General features: G+C 47.2%; 2 protein-coding genes across 3 annotated transcripts in view; both read right to left on the reverse strand.

The window, feature by feature from the left end:
* LOC126964308 (cytochrome c oxidase subunit 4 isoform 2, mitochondrial) overlaps window positions 1-16,416 on the reverse strand; it is a 393,425-nt gene that overhangs the window by 100,152 nt on the left and 276,857 nt on the right. The gene's annotated exons all lie outside the window — the stretch shown is intronic.
* HM13 (histocompatibility minor 13) overlaps window positions 1-16,416 on the reverse strand; it is a 182,831-nt gene that overhangs the window by 28,719 nt on the left and 137,696 nt on the right. For both annotated transcript variants that reach the window (XM_050807168.1, XM_050807169.1), the window contains 2 exons: window positions 14,070-14,168; window positions 2,563-2,645 (listed from right to left, as the gene is read on the reverse strand). In XM_050807168.1, coding sequence (XP_050663125.1) covers window positions 2,563-2,645; window positions 14,070-14,168 — 182 coding nt within the window. The remainder of the gene's footprint in view (window positions 1-2,562; window positions 2,646-14,069; window positions 14,169-16,416) is intronic.

Raw genomic sequence — 16,416 nt, forward strand, 5'->3', positions numbered from 1 at the left:
TTTAGTAGAGATGAGGTTTCACCATGTTGCCTGGGCTGGTCTTGAACTCCTAACCTCAGGTGATCCACCTGCCTTGGCCTCCCAAAGTGCTGGGATTACGGGTGTGAGCCACCATGCCCAGCCTCAATTATTTCTTGACATAGATTAATCATCTATAAGAAATTGGGACAATGTCCCTTAGTTATTGTTCTAAAAGGGAAAAAAAGTCTTTGGTGTCGAGATGATAAAGGTTCATAATACCGCGCCTAGACAGCTGGGTAGAGATAAGATCTTCATTGTAGGGTTGTTGCGATAATGTTAAATAATCAGTTCCTCAGCAAACAGCCTAACAGTGGCTTTCAAAACACACTGGGCTCTCTCTGAAGTGGAGGCTGGGCTGTGGCGAGACCTGGGGGTCTCAAGCCTCTCACAGATGCTAGGGTAGGATGGGCTAGAGTTGGGGAGGATCCTAATCAGCATGGGAAAGGACACCCAATGTCTGGAAGTGACTGCCCCCACCCCACCCCAGGTCTACCACGAAAGGACAGGTATGTCCTATGAGCAAGGGTGACTGGGCCTGCCATTATCTTGGTTGGGTCCAAGTCACTCAGGTTGCCTGGGCCTCCATTTTTCAGGATGCAGGGCTGGACTAGAATTCTCCCAAGCTAGCTAGAATAAAATTTTGTGGGTGAAGAATCAGTGCAGGTGAGGACAACAATGACCTCAGTTGGAAGACAAGAGGTGAAGTCCCAGCTATGTAACCCTGGGCCAGCCACTAGGCTCACTGTGTGCTTGGCACTGTGCTCTAGGAATGTTACAGCCTGGGGCTCACTAGACCCTCCCCACACCTCTGAAGAGGTATCTGCAGTCTCTCCATTTTATAGGTAGAAGAACTGATGCTCAGAGCTTGAGTAACTTACACAAATTAGAGCTGGCAGCACCAGGTGTTGGTCCCAAGGCTGCCTGCCTCTTGACCCCATGCTCCTGACTACCACACTGTCCTGCCAGTGTGCCTAGAAGAATGAAGTCACATTCATATTGGCCTTTTTTTTTTTTTTGAGATGGAGTCTCACACTGTCACCAGGCTGGAGTGCAGTGGCACGATCTCGGCTCACTGCAATCTCTGCCTCCCGGATTCAAGCGATTCTCCTGCCTCAGCCTCCTGAGTAGCTGGGACTACAGGCATGTGCCACCAAGCCCAGCTAATTTTTTTGTATTTTTAGTAGAGACAGGGTTTCATCATGTTGGCCAGGATGGTCTCGATCTCCTGACCTCGTGATCTGTCCGCCTTGGCCTCCCAAAGAGCTGGGATTACAGGGGTGAGCCACCACCTGGCCTCATATTGGCTTTCAGTGCTTTTGGGAGCAGATTCTGCCTATGCCCTCAATGTGCACAAACTTTCCAGCACCTGACCTCTCCCTCCTTTGTATGTCTTCCAGGTTTCCTACCCTTCAAAGAAAGCTAAGTTCAAGTTGAGTTCCTTCCTTCTGGGAACCCTGGCCACCTCTTGGTCTATCAGTGTTTCTCAGCCTGAGGCTGCACCTCTTCAACGGGGTAGACAGAAACATACTGGGACATCTTTGTAGTCACAAGCTGGGGAAGACGGGTATGCAACTCCCATTTGGTGAGCAGGGCAAGGATGCCAACTGTTTGTAATGTGTGGGATAGTCCTGCAGAGTGGAGAACTGGCCTGTCCAAAACACAAGTAGCAACCCCCCTAATGAACCACTCTCCCCACTGAAAGGACATGAGTGTGTGGCAGTTTGAGTTAAGGTAGCAGTGGGAAGAGGATGGGCTCTGGACCACACCTGGGTTTGAATCCTGGCTCTGTTGCTTATTAGCGGTGTGATCCTAGCAAATTTCTTAACCTCTCTGGGCTTCAGTTTCCATGACTATCATACAGGTGTGAAAGCAAAAGCAACCCATATAAGGTTGTCTGGCAGGTTAACACAGATAATGACAGTGACAGCTAATAGTTACTGAACACTTTATATCGCCAGATACTGTGCTAAAGCTTTCCACATGACCCCATGGGAAGGGTACTATTATTTTCTCCACATTCACTAGGAAATTGAGGCCAGAGAGATTAAGTAACTTGCCCAAGATCACAGAGCTATTAAGTGGCAGGGTCTGGACTCAAAGGTAGTCAAATTCCAGAGCCCACGCTCCTAACTTTTTACTGTGCTGCCTCTGGCTCCTTATGAAACAAGATCATGTGTGAGAGGCCCAGCATGACGCTTAGCACACAGCTAGGCCACAACACCCGGCAGGTGGTACTGGTGTTACTCACCTGAGTACTGTCACAACTAACATGACATTACTGCTCACAAATCACTTTCCCAACAGCTGTGGTGGTGGAAACACCCACCAGATCCTCATCATTTCTATAAGGAAACTGTGGCCCAGAGAGGTCATTGTTCTTGTCCTAGTCATCTACAGTGTGCAGGGGAAAGAGTCCCTTGAGTTTTATAGCCAGGATTCAAACCTGGCTCTGAGTGATGCCAAAAGTCATGTTCTCATCCAAGACCCTGTACTGGTTCCCGAGAAAGCTGCTTCAAATGTTGCAGAGAGATGCCTTCTGACCTGATGGTGTGGGATAGGGCCAGGATTCCCAGCACGAAGAAATACATGGACAGCAAGAGGTTGATGTACTCCTGGGAGAATATCTGAGGCAGAAATACAAAGAGAAACAGGAAGTTAGGGTTGCCAGTGGCTGTGAGGAAACCAGAGTCCCTGCTTCTCTTCTGGAGGTTGGTTTTACCCTTCTTGAGTTGGGGGACTGTCAGGAAGAGTCTCAGACAATACTAGTGGCATTCTAGTTTCTGCAGCTGTGGGGGAAAGGGAGAAACCTCAAGCCCCCAGATGTACCTTGCAAAGGGGTCTGCAGGTTTACGTTTAGTGGCTCTATTATCTGGAGAGAAGCAACTATGTTTGTGCTCAGAGTGCTGCACAGGGGTTCTGAAGGGATAAGGGAGTCTTCAGTATAGAGCCCCAAGAGAGCTGCTGGAACCTCAGAACTCACTCTTCCACACTTCCTTCTCCCTGTTTAATCATCCAGGGAGCCCCTACAGAGTGGCCACCCAGGCTCCAAGCATGCTAGTTACAAGACATCTTTCCCACTCCATTTTCCACATTCTACTTTCTGATGACTCCTCCTGCAGTGATGGCTGAAGCTATGACGGCATCCCTGACAGCTGCTTCTTGGTCTTTTTGTCGTTAGGTGAAACTTGAGAAATATTCTGTCACGATGTTCCAGTCAATGGTCACGTGTTAATTCTGGACTTTGGAAAGGCTATGCCATGGTGCACCATGTTTGCTGCATCACTGCTGAATTTATTACTATGATGGTCTCTAAGCTGGAGGGAATAATGTGCTGTTGTGTGGGGTGTAGGGAACCTGGCCACTCTCAAGCAGGGCTGTTTTGGAATCTGCTGAACACCTGTCAGATCATATCACTCCTTTGCTGGAAGCCTTTCTGCAGCTAACTTCTGCTCTCATAAGCTGAAAGCTCACATCCACCTGTTGGCCTCTTGCCCTCGTGGTGGCCACCACAGGTCTCCTGAGCCTTGGCTCACACATGCTCTTGCTCTACACACTGCAGCCACACTGGCCTTTTTGCAGTGTGATGTGTGTGCTACATGCCCACCCACAGGCAGCCATGGACAAGCTCTCCTGCTGCCTGAGATGTTCTCCTCTCGTCTGTCTTCACCGAGGCCACCCCTACTCAACCTTCTTTAGCTCCCAGATCAGAGAAGCTTTGCTCACATAGTTTCCATGACACAATCAACCCCTCAGTAATTCAGCCCATATTGATTGATTGCCTACTATGTGCAGGGCATTGTGCTAGACATCAGTGATTCAGCAAGGAATCAGGCAAAGCTGCTGCTCTCCTAGAGTTCATGGGCCAGTGAGGGAGAAAGAATCTCGAAAGAAACAGTTACATATATTGTTAGGTGGTAATGGGCACTAAGAAAAACAAACCAGGGCAGGGAGATAGAAAATGAAAGGGCAGAGCTGCTATTTTAGACAGGTGGTCAGGGAACGCTCTGGAGGAGAGGACATAGGACGAGAGTCATAAATGAAGGGAGCGGGTGCAAAGGTCCTGAGGTGGGTGCATGTTCATGTGTGCAGGGACTACAGAGGGCCTGTGAGCCTAGAGCTAAGGGAGCATGGGCACAGTGTCAGGAAAGGAGGCTGGGTGGGAAGAGGGAGCCAGACCCTGCAGTGCCATGGGAAAGTCTTTAGATTCACCTGCATGAGACAGGCTGGTACTGGAGTGCTGAGGGCAGGGTTTGACATGATCAGACAGCATGAGAGGACCCCTCTGCTGCTGTATAGAAGACCCTGCAGGGCAAGAGGGGAAGCGGGAGCAGGAGGGGGACGGTGCCCTGGCTTAGGGGGATGGAGGGGAAGTGATAAGCAGTGTAAGGATTCCAGATCTGTTCTGCTCCCCCTACTCCTGCCCTCCCCGAGATGGAGTTTCACTCTTGTTGCCCAGGCTGGAGTGAAATGGTGCAATCTTGGCTCACTGCAACCTCCACCTCCTGGGTCCAAGTGATTCTCCTGCCTTAGCCTCCCAAGTGGCTGGGATTACAAGCATGCACAACCACGCCCGCCTAATTTTGTATTTTCAGTAGAGATGGGGTTTCACCATGTTGGTCAGGCTGGTCTTGAACTCCTGACCTCAGGTGATCCACCTGCCTTGGCCTCCCAAAGGTGCTGGGATTACAGGTGTGACCCACTGCACCCAACCTCCAGATCTGTTCTGGAATTGGAGCTGCAAGATGTGTGAAGGGGCTGGATATGAGGGCTTGGTGGGGCAGGGAGGATGACTCCTGGGGTTTCAGCTGAGCTAGGTCAATGCAGGTGCTGTTGTGGATAAGGGGCTTGGGCAGAAGCTTCACCCTGAAGCTGGTTCTTCCATGCTTTCCTAATGCTATGGACCTCGCCTTGACAGCACTTTGTACAGGTGTAACTTCACATCTATCTATGTGATTGGTGTCTGTCTCTAGCGCTTAACAAGATGCTTCTTGAGGGCAGGGATGGTCAGCTGTGTTTTTCACTTCAGTATCCCCAGTACCCAGCCAGGGCCTGATGTAGCAGGCTCTCAATAAATGCAGAATGACTGAATGGAAGGGCAAATCGGTGGTCCATAATGTTAGTGCTACAAGAAAAAGACCTATGAGCAGACTTCGTAGGCATATGAATTGTGCTTTATTTATGAAGATGTGGCATACCTCTCACATTGCATTCTTTCAATCTGAGCCCTTGGGGCAAACTGCTCTCAGGCCACACCTCTGAGCTTCTGGGTGGTTTCACTGTGACCCATGGGATTGGGCACCAGGTCTCACTTTCCTTTGTGCTTTGGCTGCTAAAAAGCCAGAGCCACAACTAAGCCCATTTCTAGCAAGAGGACAGGCTTTAGAGCATGGGGTATGCGTGTGGTCCTCAACCAAGGGTTGTTTTATCTTATTTTAATTTTCTCCTTTAACTCTATTTCTTTTGTTTTTCTTATGCTGTTGGGTTTAATTTTTTGAGTTGCCTCAAGGGAATCAATTTTAAATAAGGTGGGATAAAGTAAATGCTATGATTTTGTGAAATGTTACCGTATTGTAAAAATTTAAACTTATTTTAAAAACCTATTTTACAGATGATGCCTCAACATCCCCACAAATAGACTATGAACATTCTGCCCAGGTTCTCCTTCTGGCTCTCCTCTTTTTTTTTTTGAGACGGAGTCTTGCTCTGTCGCCCAGGCTGGAGTGCAGTGGTGCGATCTTGGCTTCCTGCAAGCTCTGCCTCCTGGGTTCATGCCATTCTCCTGTCTCGGCCTCCCGAGTAGCTGGGACTATAGGCGTCTGCCACCATGCCCAGCTAATTTTTGTATTTTGTTTAGTAGAGATAGGGTTTCACCGTGTTAACCAAGATGGTCTCGATCTCCTGACCTCGTGATCCGCCTGCCTCAGCCTCCCAAAGTGCTGGGATTACAGGCGTGAGCCACTGCACCCGGCCCATTTCTTCTTCTTCTTTTTTTTCTTTCGAAACAGGGTCTCACTTTGTTGCCCAGGCTGGAGTGCAGTGGCCCCATCTTGGCTCATTGCAGCCTCGACCTCCAGGGTTCAAGTGATCCTCCTGCCTCAGCCCCTAAGTAGTTGGGGACACAGGTGTGTGCCACCACACTGGTTAATTTTTGTATTTTTTGTAGAGACAGGGTTTCACCATGTTGACCAGGCTGATCTTGAACTCCTGGGCTCAAATGATCTGCCGCCTTGGCCTCCCAAAGTGCTGGGATTACAGGTGTGAGCCATGGCACCTAGCCTCTGGTCCTCCTCTTCTATGACCTAATACCATACAAACATACTGGTAAATCCCCTCATGCTCTTTGCTTGTACCACCCTGAGCCCCAACAAAGGCACTTGCCCAGGGGTCCTCCCCTCTCCTTCCTTCTCTCTGTCCTCTCCCCTTTCTCCTCACCTGCTTGGTTAAGTGGCTTCCTCGGAGCTCCTCCCATATGGCCCCCTGTGTGGCATGCATGCCTCCTTCTCTAGAACATGTGAGTATAGTAAATCCTGTAATTTCATAAGCCTCTCTGAGCATAGTTTCTGTGGCTGTGTGCGAGTGATCCTTAACGACTTCATAAAGGGGGCTGAGTGCAGTGGCTTGTGCCTATAATCCCAGCACTTTAGGAGGCCAAGGCAGGAGGATTGCATGACGCCAGGAATTCAAGATCAGCATGGGCAATGTGGCAAGACCCCAACTCTACAAAAAATAAAAAAAAAAAATTAGGCGGGCATGGTGGTGCATGCCTGTAGTTCCAGCCACTCAGGGGGCTGAGATGGGAGGATTACCTGAGCCTGGGAGTTTAAAGTTATTGTGAACTATGATCGCACCACTACACTCCAGCCTGGGTGAAAGAGTAAGACTCTGTCTCTAAAAACAAGAAAAAAAAAAACCTCACAAGGGGAACTTCCTTTTTACAACACAATTGGTGATGAGGATGGGATCATTCTAAACTCAAGGTGAAAGTCCTTGAGAGAGAGGTATATGAAATGAAAGGATTTATTATACTCATAGGTCCTACAGAAGGAGACCCATGGCCAAGTGCCTTTCTTGGGGCTCAGGGTGAAAGACACAAGCAAAAGGGGATCTCACTGGTATGTCTGAATGTCACTAGGTCACAGTAGAGGAGGGCGAGAAGGGAAATTGTGGCAGGGACCAGCCTTATCACAGGTACCTGTTCACCTGGGCAAAGTGTTCATGGCCTGTTGGTGGGATGTTGAGGCAACAGGAAAATATGAAGTTTTTTTGTTGCTTTTTTTGAGACGAAGTCTCACTCTGTCACCCAGGCTGGAGTGCAGTGGCATGTTCTCGGCTCACCACAACCTCTGCCTCCTGGGTTCAAGCGATTCTCCTGCCTCAGCTTCCCAGTACCTGGGATTACAGGCATGGGCCACCGCGCTTGATTAATCAACTTTTTTGTATTTTTAGTAGAGATGGGGTTTTACCATGTTGGCCAGGCTGGTCTCGAACTCCTGACCTCAGGTGATCTGCCCGCCTCGGCCTCCCAGTGTTGGGATTACAGGCGTGAGCCACTGCACCCGGCCCTGAAGTTTTAAAAAGGTACAATGCAGTTACAACCTCCAGTGCCCCAACCAGGAGGAGGGGAGGAAAAGGGCTGAGGCAGAGCCGCTGTGGTGGGCTTTTTTTCTGTTAAGCAAACCAACCAGCCAGACGTCAGGGGGGAGTCCAGGAGGAGCCCAGTGGCTGTGCTGTCCAGGCAGCTGCCTTTCAGAAATCTTACTGGGGACACTTTAAAGGCATGGGGAAGAGGTATACTCTGTGCTTCTGGCACGAGGCAGACTGAGGCTTACCTGCCTAGAGAGGAGGAAAGGCTGAGCAATAGGAAGCCAGTGCCTTAAATAAAAATGCTCACACCCACTGCTGCCAGAAATTCCTTTTGGGAACATCTGGTCTAAGGAAAGAATCCTAAATGCTAAAAATGTTAGAAGGTCTCTCAAGACTTCAGAAATATCTGCCAAAAGCAAAGGCAGAAGCAATGGGCTGGATGTACACAGACCACAGAGAGATTTTAAGGTACAGAGAGTGGAAAAGGAAACAGAGGGAGATGCAATGCACAGTTCTATTTATGGAAATGCAATTCCCACTCATACACACAGATACACCAACACTATATATTTTATAACAAACATATACATCTAAGGACAGAAGTCAAATGCATTAAAGCAGCTGCCTCTGGCAGAGAGAGAAATGAAGGTGGGAAATGGAGGTGGATATTGGAGTGAAGTGGGAGAAAAAAAAACAAAGTACGGGGGCCTGGCATAGATCAAGGATGGTATGCTATGAACCAAGGCACTTGATAAATTCAGCTGTTTTTTTGTTTGTTTTGTTCTGAGATGGAGTCTCTGTCACCAGGCTGGAGTGCAGTGCCGCGATCTCGGCTCACTGAAACCTCCAACTCGCTGGTTCAAGCTATTCTCCTGCCCCAGCCTCCCAAGTAGCTGGGATTGCAGGAGTGCGCCACCATGCCCCGCTAGTTTTTGTATTTTTAGTAGAGATGGGATTTCACCATGTTGGCCAGGATGATCTCGATCTCCTGACCTCATGATACACCTGCCTTGGCCTCCCAAAGTGCTGGGATTACAGGAGTGAGCCACTGTGCCTGGCCTAAATTCAGCTCTTTACCTGAGGTCCAGGAAAAAAGAAAAATAAATCTGTGAACAGTCAATGTTATTTAGTGCACTCTTATTTCTTAGAGTAAAAATCAGAATGACATTTTCTGTTTAAAGTGAGGGGGATGCTTTAAGTCAACTGTGCTGTATCTGCTTATAGGGATATTTTTCTTTCTTTTTTTTTTTTTTTTGGAGACGGAGTCTCGCTCTGTCGCCCAGGCTGGAGTGCAGTGGCCAGATCTCAGCTCACTGCAAGCTCCGCCTCCAGGGTTCACGCCATTCTCCTGCCTCAGCCTCCCAAGTAGCTGGGACTACAGGTGCCCGCCACCTCGCCCGGCTAGTTTTTTTGTACTTTTTAGTAGAGACGGGGTTTCACCGTATTAACCAGGATGGTCTCGATCTCCTGACCTCGTGATCCGCCCTTCTCGGCCTCCCAAAGTGCTGGAATTACAGGCTTGAGCCACCGCGCCCGGCCTGGGATATTTTTCTTTTATTGTCAGGGTAACATTCGTGTCCAGGCTGGAGTGCAGCGGCATGATCATAGCTCACCACAGCCTTAACTCCTGGGCTCAAGTCATCCTTCAGCCTCAACCTCCTGAGTAGCTGGGAATATAACCCTGCACCACCATGTCTGGCTAATTTTTAAATGTTTTGTAGAGATGCGGTCTTGCTATGTTGCCCAGGCTGGTTGCTCGTGGGGATACCCTGTAACCATTAAAAAGAGCATTTCTCAGGAGGCTGAGGCAGGAGAATCACTTGAACCTGGGAGGCAGAGATTGCAGTGAACCGAGATCATGCCACTGCACTCCAGCCTGGGTGATAGAGAGAGACTCTGTCTCAAAAAACAAAAGAAAACAAAACAACAACAACAAAAAACAACAAAAAAAGAGGATTTATAGCTGGGTGTAATGACATACGTCTAGAGTCCCAAATACTCAGGAGGCTGAGACGGGAGGATCACCTGAGCCTGGGAGAACAAGGCTTCAGTAAGCTATGATTATGTGACTGCACTCCAGCCTGGGCAACAGAGCAAGAACTCATCTCTTAAAAAAAAAAAAAAAAAAAAGAAAATGAGGGAGCTATGAAATAGGAAATAGGTGTTAAAAAATTATGTTTTTGGCCAGGCGCAGTGGCTCACACCTGTAATCCCAGGACTTTGGGAGGCCAAGGCAGGTGGATTACCTGAGGCCAGGATTATAGCAAGGTGAAACCCTGTCTCTACTAAAAATACAAAAATTAGCCGGGCATGGTGGCAGGACCTGTAATCCTAGCTACTTGGGAGGCTGAGGCAGGAGAATTGTTTGAACCTGGGAGGTGGAGGTTGCAGTGAGCCGAGAACGTGCCACTGCACCCCAGCCTGGGCAAGAGTGAGACTCCATCTCAAAAAAAAAAAAAAAAAAAAAGTTTTTTTATTCACTCACAGACTGGAAAAAACTAAAAATTTTGGTGCTATCCAATGCAGGTGAGCGCCTGGGTAGGCCAGCACGCTTGTAACTGTCAGTGGGAATGTAAAATGATACAATCTTTTTGGAGGGTGATTTGGCACTATCTAATTACAAATGGAGATGCATTGGACTTGGTAGACCTACTGCAGATAAACTTGAAGAAAATAAGTGCACAAATTAGGTGTATGAAGTGTTCACGACAATACTGCTATGATACCCCCAACACGGGACGGATCTTAAACACCCTCAGGGTACACTGTAAAACAGAACCATGAACAGCTGTTAAAAAGAATGAGAGAGGCTGGGCATGGTGGCTCATGCCTGTAATTCCAGCACTTTGGGAGGCGGGCGGATCACAAGGTCTCTTGACCATCCTGGCCAACATGGTGAAACCCCATCTCTACTAAAAATACAAAAATCAGCTGGGCATGGTGGCACGCACCTGTAGTCCCAGCTACTTGGGAGGCTGACGCAGAAGAATCGCTTGAACCACGGAGGCGGAGGTTGCACTGAGCTGAGATCGCTCCATTGCACTCCAGCCTGGTGACAGAGCGAGACTCTATCTCAAAAAAAAAAAAAAAGAAGAATGAAAGAATGGGGTAATTTGACTTTGTTGATATAAAAATACCTCTGTGGTAAGAATCATGTATTTGATACATATATAAATATATATAATTTAACATAAGTATAGATTTTATGCATGACAGAATCACAGGAAACTACTGGGGAGAGGATTATGGTTCATTTGTACTTTAGGTTGAAAAAAATTTTTTTAAATTTTGAGACGAAGTCTTGCTCTGTTGCCTAGGCTGGCAACAAATTTTTTAAATGATATACATTATTGATGAATTGATTTATTTATTTACTTATGAATGAGATGGGGGCTCACTGTGTTGCCCACACTGGTCTGTAACTCCTGAGCTCAAGTGATCCTCCCACCTTAGCCTCCCAAAGTGCTGGGATAACAGGTGAGCCACTGCACCAGGCCTACATGTATTTTTTTTTTTAATTGAGCCTTTTTTTGTTTTTAATTGAGACAGAGTCTTGCTCTGTCGCCAGGCTGGAGTGCAGTGGTGTGATCTCAGCTCACTGCAACCTCTGCCTCCTGGGTTCAAGTGATTCTCCTGCCTCAGCCTCCCAAGTAGCTGGGACTATAGGCACACGCCACCATGCCCAGCTAATTTTTGTTATTTTTAGTAGAGACTGAGTTTCACCATGTTGGCCAGGATGGATTTTTTGTAGTTTTTGTAGAGATGGGGTTTCACCGTGTTAGCTAGGCTGGTCTCGAATTCCTGACCTCAGATGAATTCCTGACCATCCACTTCGGCTTCACAAAGTGCTGGGATTACAGGTATGGGCCACTGCGCCCAGCCTACATTTTAAGATGTAAATTAAAGTCATCCTTGAGGAATTTTCAATGACCAGGAAAAAAGTTGATGTACTATTAAAAGAACAAGAAGGGGCCAGGTGTGGTGGCTCATGCCTGTAATACCAGCACTTTACAAGGCCAAGGCAGGTGGATAGCTTGAGCCCAAGAGTTCGAGACCAGCCTGAGCAACATGCAAAACCCCATCTCCACTAAAAACACGAAAATTAGCTAGGCGTGGTGGTGCACGCCTTGTAGTCCCAGTTACTCTGGAGGCAGAGGTGGGAGGATCACTTGAGCCCACGAGGTCGAGGATGCAGTGAGCCATGATTGCACCACTGCACTCCAGCCTGGGTGACAGAGCAAGACCCTTTCTCAAAAACAAAACAAAATAAACAAAACAAGGGCCTGGCATGGTGGCTTACATCTGTAATCTCAGTGCTTTAGCAGGCCAAGGAATTGGTAACCAGCCTGGGCAACACAGTGAAACCCTGTCTCTAAAAATAAAGAAAGAAATAAAATAAAATCAGCCAGTTTTTTCCACTTGAGTCCAGGAGTAGAGGTTGCAGTGAGCCATGATTGTGCCAGAGAACTCCAGGCTGCGCAACAGTGAGACCCTGTCTCTAAAAAAACCAATCAACAAAGAAAAAACTAACATAAACAAAAAAAAGAAGATCTAACACTATAGTTATGATTATAATAATGCTAAACAGGCCGGGCACGGTGGCTAACGCCTGTAATCCCAGCACTTTGGGAGGCCAAGGCAGGTGGATCACAAGGTCAAGAGATCGAGACCATCCTGGCCAACATGGTGAAACCCCATCTCTACTAAAAAATACAAAAATTAGCTGGGCATGGTGGCACGTGCCTGTAGTCCCAGCTACTCGGGAGGCTGAGGCAGGAGAATCACTTGAACCTGGGAGGCGGAGGTTGCAGTGAGCCGAGATTGTGCCACTGCACCCCAGCCTGGCAACAGAGTGAGACTCCATCTCAAAAAAAAAAAAAAAAGCTAAACATATGCTTTTTAAAAGGCGTACTGTCCCCCAGGCTGGAGTCCCCCATCCATCCGTGGGGGATGGGGGTTAGATCCAGTGGATGGATGCAGTGGCTTATGCCTGTAATCCCAGCACTTTGGGAGGCAGAAGTGGGAGGATTACTTGAGCCCAGGAGTTTGAAACCAGACTGGGCAACAAAGCGAAATCTTATTTCTAGTAAAAGAAAAAATTGGCTGGGTGCAGTGGCTCACACCTATAATCCCAGCACTTTGGAAGGCCGAGGCGGGCAGATCATGAGGTCAGGAGTTCAAGACCAGCCTGACCAACACGGTGAAACCCTGTCTCTATTAAAAATACAAAAATTGGCCGGGCGCGGTGGCTCAAGCCTGTAATCCCAGCACTTTGGGAGGGACGGGGCGGATGATCGGTGACGGGCGGATCAAACCCCTGGTCACTATTAAAAAAATACAAAAAATTAGCTGGGTGTGGTGGTGAGGTGTATCTACTGGGAGGCCCAGCTACTCCGGCCGGCTGAGGCGAGACTCCGTCTCAAAAAAAAAAAAAAAAAAAAAAAAAAAAAGAATCACTTGAACCCAGGAGGTGGATGTGGTAGTGAGCCGAGATTGCGCCACTGCACTCTAGCCTGGGCGACAGAGCAAGACTCTGTCTCAAAAAAGAAAAAATTAGCCAGGTGTGGTGGCGCGTGCCTGTAGTCCCAGCTACTTGGGAGGCTGAGGCAGGAGATCTCTTGAGCCTAAGAGGTTGAGGCTGCAGTAAACTGTGATGGCGCCATTACACTCCAGCCTGGGGGACAGAGTGAGACCCTGTCCTAAAATAAATAAATAAAAAGCCCAAAAGGAGATACGCCAAATTGTTAATGACTACTTCTGTGTTGTGGAATTTATTTTTTCCTCTATTGATATACTTTCTTTAGTTTTTCTGAATATATTACTTTTATAATCCAGAAAATAGTACAACTAAAGAGAGTTTGCAGTAACATGAGAAAATGTTTATGATGTTATTAATGTGAAGTGAAAAAAGCAGCTACAAACTGAATACACCATGTGGTCACAGCTACGGAGAAACCATGCACAGGGAGAAACAGTGGAAGGACACACCTCCGAAGGGCAACTGTGACTGTCTCTGGTAGTGGGGTTTTGGATGACTGCTGTTTTTCCCTTTTTACTTTTCTGTGTTTTCCAGGTTTTCAACACTGAGCCTGTGTAACTTTTATTGGGAAAATAAACCTCGATAAATTAAAAAAAAAAAAAAAAAAAAAAGGCCATTAGTATGGTAGAGGTATGTCTGGGCACAAGCTATACCCCATCCCAACATAAACAGCACAATGAAACCAAACTGATATCACACAAACAAAACAAAAAGCTACATGGAGAAAAGAAATACAGATTAGTGAGAAAGGGCCCCAAACACTAACAGTTGTTGTCTTTGGGTAGGTCTAAGGGTGAATTATTAATTTTTCTCTCTTCTTTATTTTCTATAAATGAACATGCATGGCTCTTGTGATGGGAAAAATAAAATAAAATAAGATAAAATCATTTAGATCAAATGACACAACAGGTGGCAAAAGACTTACTTTGAAAAAGAGGTAGAGCCCCAAGAGTGTGCAGCTGGCGATGATGGGGAAGCGGGCGGCATCCCGGCTGGTGATCGTTTCAGGCATGTCCGAAGCATTCTAGGGGAGAGAAGAATGGCAATAGCTCAGCACGGCTGGTTCCCATGTGTTCCTGCAAGGCTCTGCAAATGCTGTTTCCTGGGCTAGGGATGCTGCCTGCCTCATTCTGGGGCAGGATGCTCTGATCCTGCCACTTTTTTTTTTTTTTTTTGAGACGGAGTCTTGCTCTATCACCCAGGCTGGAATGAAGTGGTACAATCTTGGCTCACTGCAGCCTCCACCTCCTGGGTTCAAGTGATTCTTCTGCCTCAGCCTCCCGAGTAGCTGGGACTATAGGCATGTGCCACCATGCACAGCTAATTTTTGTATTTTTAGTAGAGATGGAGTTTCACCATGTTGGCTAGGCAGGTCTTGAACTGACCTCAAGTGATCCACCTGCCTTGGCCTCCCAAAGTGCTGGGATTACAGGTGTGAGCCACCACGACTGGCCGATCCTGCCATTCTGCCATAAGGAGATCTGGACCCTGATCAAGAGACCAAGGAGAACCCAGGGCATGTGTGATACATCTGGGGAGAGGGGCTATGGCAGAGGCCATTCCAGTATGGAATAACTGAAAGAAGAAAACTTGGACACGAGTGATGCCACAGCAGTTTCAGACCTCTCGAAGACAATTGTTTTCAATTTTCTAATGGATCAGCTAAGAGGGAAAAATGACTATTCTGTCATCCAGTAGGTAATTAATATTATGAGTTGAAATTAACAACAAACAAGACAGACAATGGCTGAAACTGCACATAGGGAGACACCAACTGTGAGGAGAAGCAAATCTTGACAAAACTTAAATTTAAGAAATTTGACTGGCAGACTTGAAAATGGTAAAAATAAAAGCCACAATTAAATTTATAATGGCAGATGCTACAGTTGGCAAGAATGTGATGTGGGTAAAGAACTGATGAAGGATAAATATTTACATGAAAAAGAACTAAATGCAATAAAAACAATTTTAGTGTTATAAAAATGAAAAGAATTAAAAATGGAGTAACAGACCAACATAGGAATAAATTAGCTTCACAGAATTTATGCCAAAGAAGGCTGGGCACAGTGGCTCACGCCTGTAGTCCCAGCACTTTGGGAGGCCGAGGTGGGTGGATCACGAGGTCAGGAGTTCAAGACCAGCTTTGGCCAACATGGTGAAACCCCGTCTCTACTAAAAATACAAAAATTAGCCGGGTGTGCTGGCACACGCCTGTAATCCCAGCTATGGGAGGCTGAGGCAGGAGAATCACTTGAACCCAGGAGGCAGAGGTTGCAGTGAGCCAAGATCATACCACTGCATTCCAGCCTGGGCGACAGAGTGAGACTCTGTCTGGGGGGAGGAGGGGAAAGAGAATTTATGGTGAAGAACTTTCTTTTTTTTTTGAGATAGAGTTTCACTCTGTCACCTAGGCTAGAGTGCAGTGGCACAATCTTGGCTCACTGCAACCTCTGCCTCCTGATTCAATCAATTCTCCTGCCTCAGCCTCTTGAGTAGTTGGGACACAGGTACATGCCACCATACCTGGCTAATTTTTGTTATTTTTTGTAGAGAGGGGGTTTCACCATGCTGGCCAGGCTGGTCTCAAACTCTTGGCCTTAGCCTCACAAAGTGCTGGACTACAGGCGTGAGCCATTGTACCCAGCCAGAAGTTTCTAATGAAAATTTATCAATGATAATATAGTACTGGTATAAATTTATTTTCTTTCTTTTCTTTTTTTTTTTGGTATAAATTTGTATTCCAAACAGGGTCAAAAGCTTTCAGGATCACAGTGTTCTCTACCTGCCCTCTCTCTGCTAGGCAAAATCCTCACAGTGCTCAAGGGCCTAGTAAATGTCACTGCCATGAAGCCCTTCCAGATTTTCCCACTGGGACAAGCCTACTCTGCAACTGTTTTGTATCATGGCTACCGAAAGTCCTAACAATGCCAGATTAGACTTCTGCTCATGCTGAAGTCCTTTCCATAGTAGCCACAGACTCATTACAGTGCCTGAGATTCTACCATCACCATGTCCATCCTGCGAGTAAAACACCAGCATCCCTAGAAGACGGGATCACATTCAGTTACGGAGACTCACAAATATTTTGGCTCACAAAAACCAACAATAAAAAACCTGCTAAGAGAGAGGGTGTCTGGAGAAGGTAAGGCTGGCTCAGAGAGGCCCTAGTGTCCCAGGTGGAAGGTTGCAAAGAGGGAAGGAGATGGGGCAGAGGGCAGTAAGGCCACAAAATGACTACTAGGAGAGGGAGGTGTGGGCTAGATTCGAAATCC

The sequence above is a fragment of the Macaca thibetana genome, chromosome 10 (genome assembly GCF_024542745.1).
Source record: "Macaca thibetana thibetana isolate TM-01 chromosome 10, ASM2454274v1, whole genome shotgun sequence".
NCBI lineage: Eukaryota > Metazoa > Chordata > Mammalia > Primates > Cercopithecidae > Macaca > Macaca thibetana.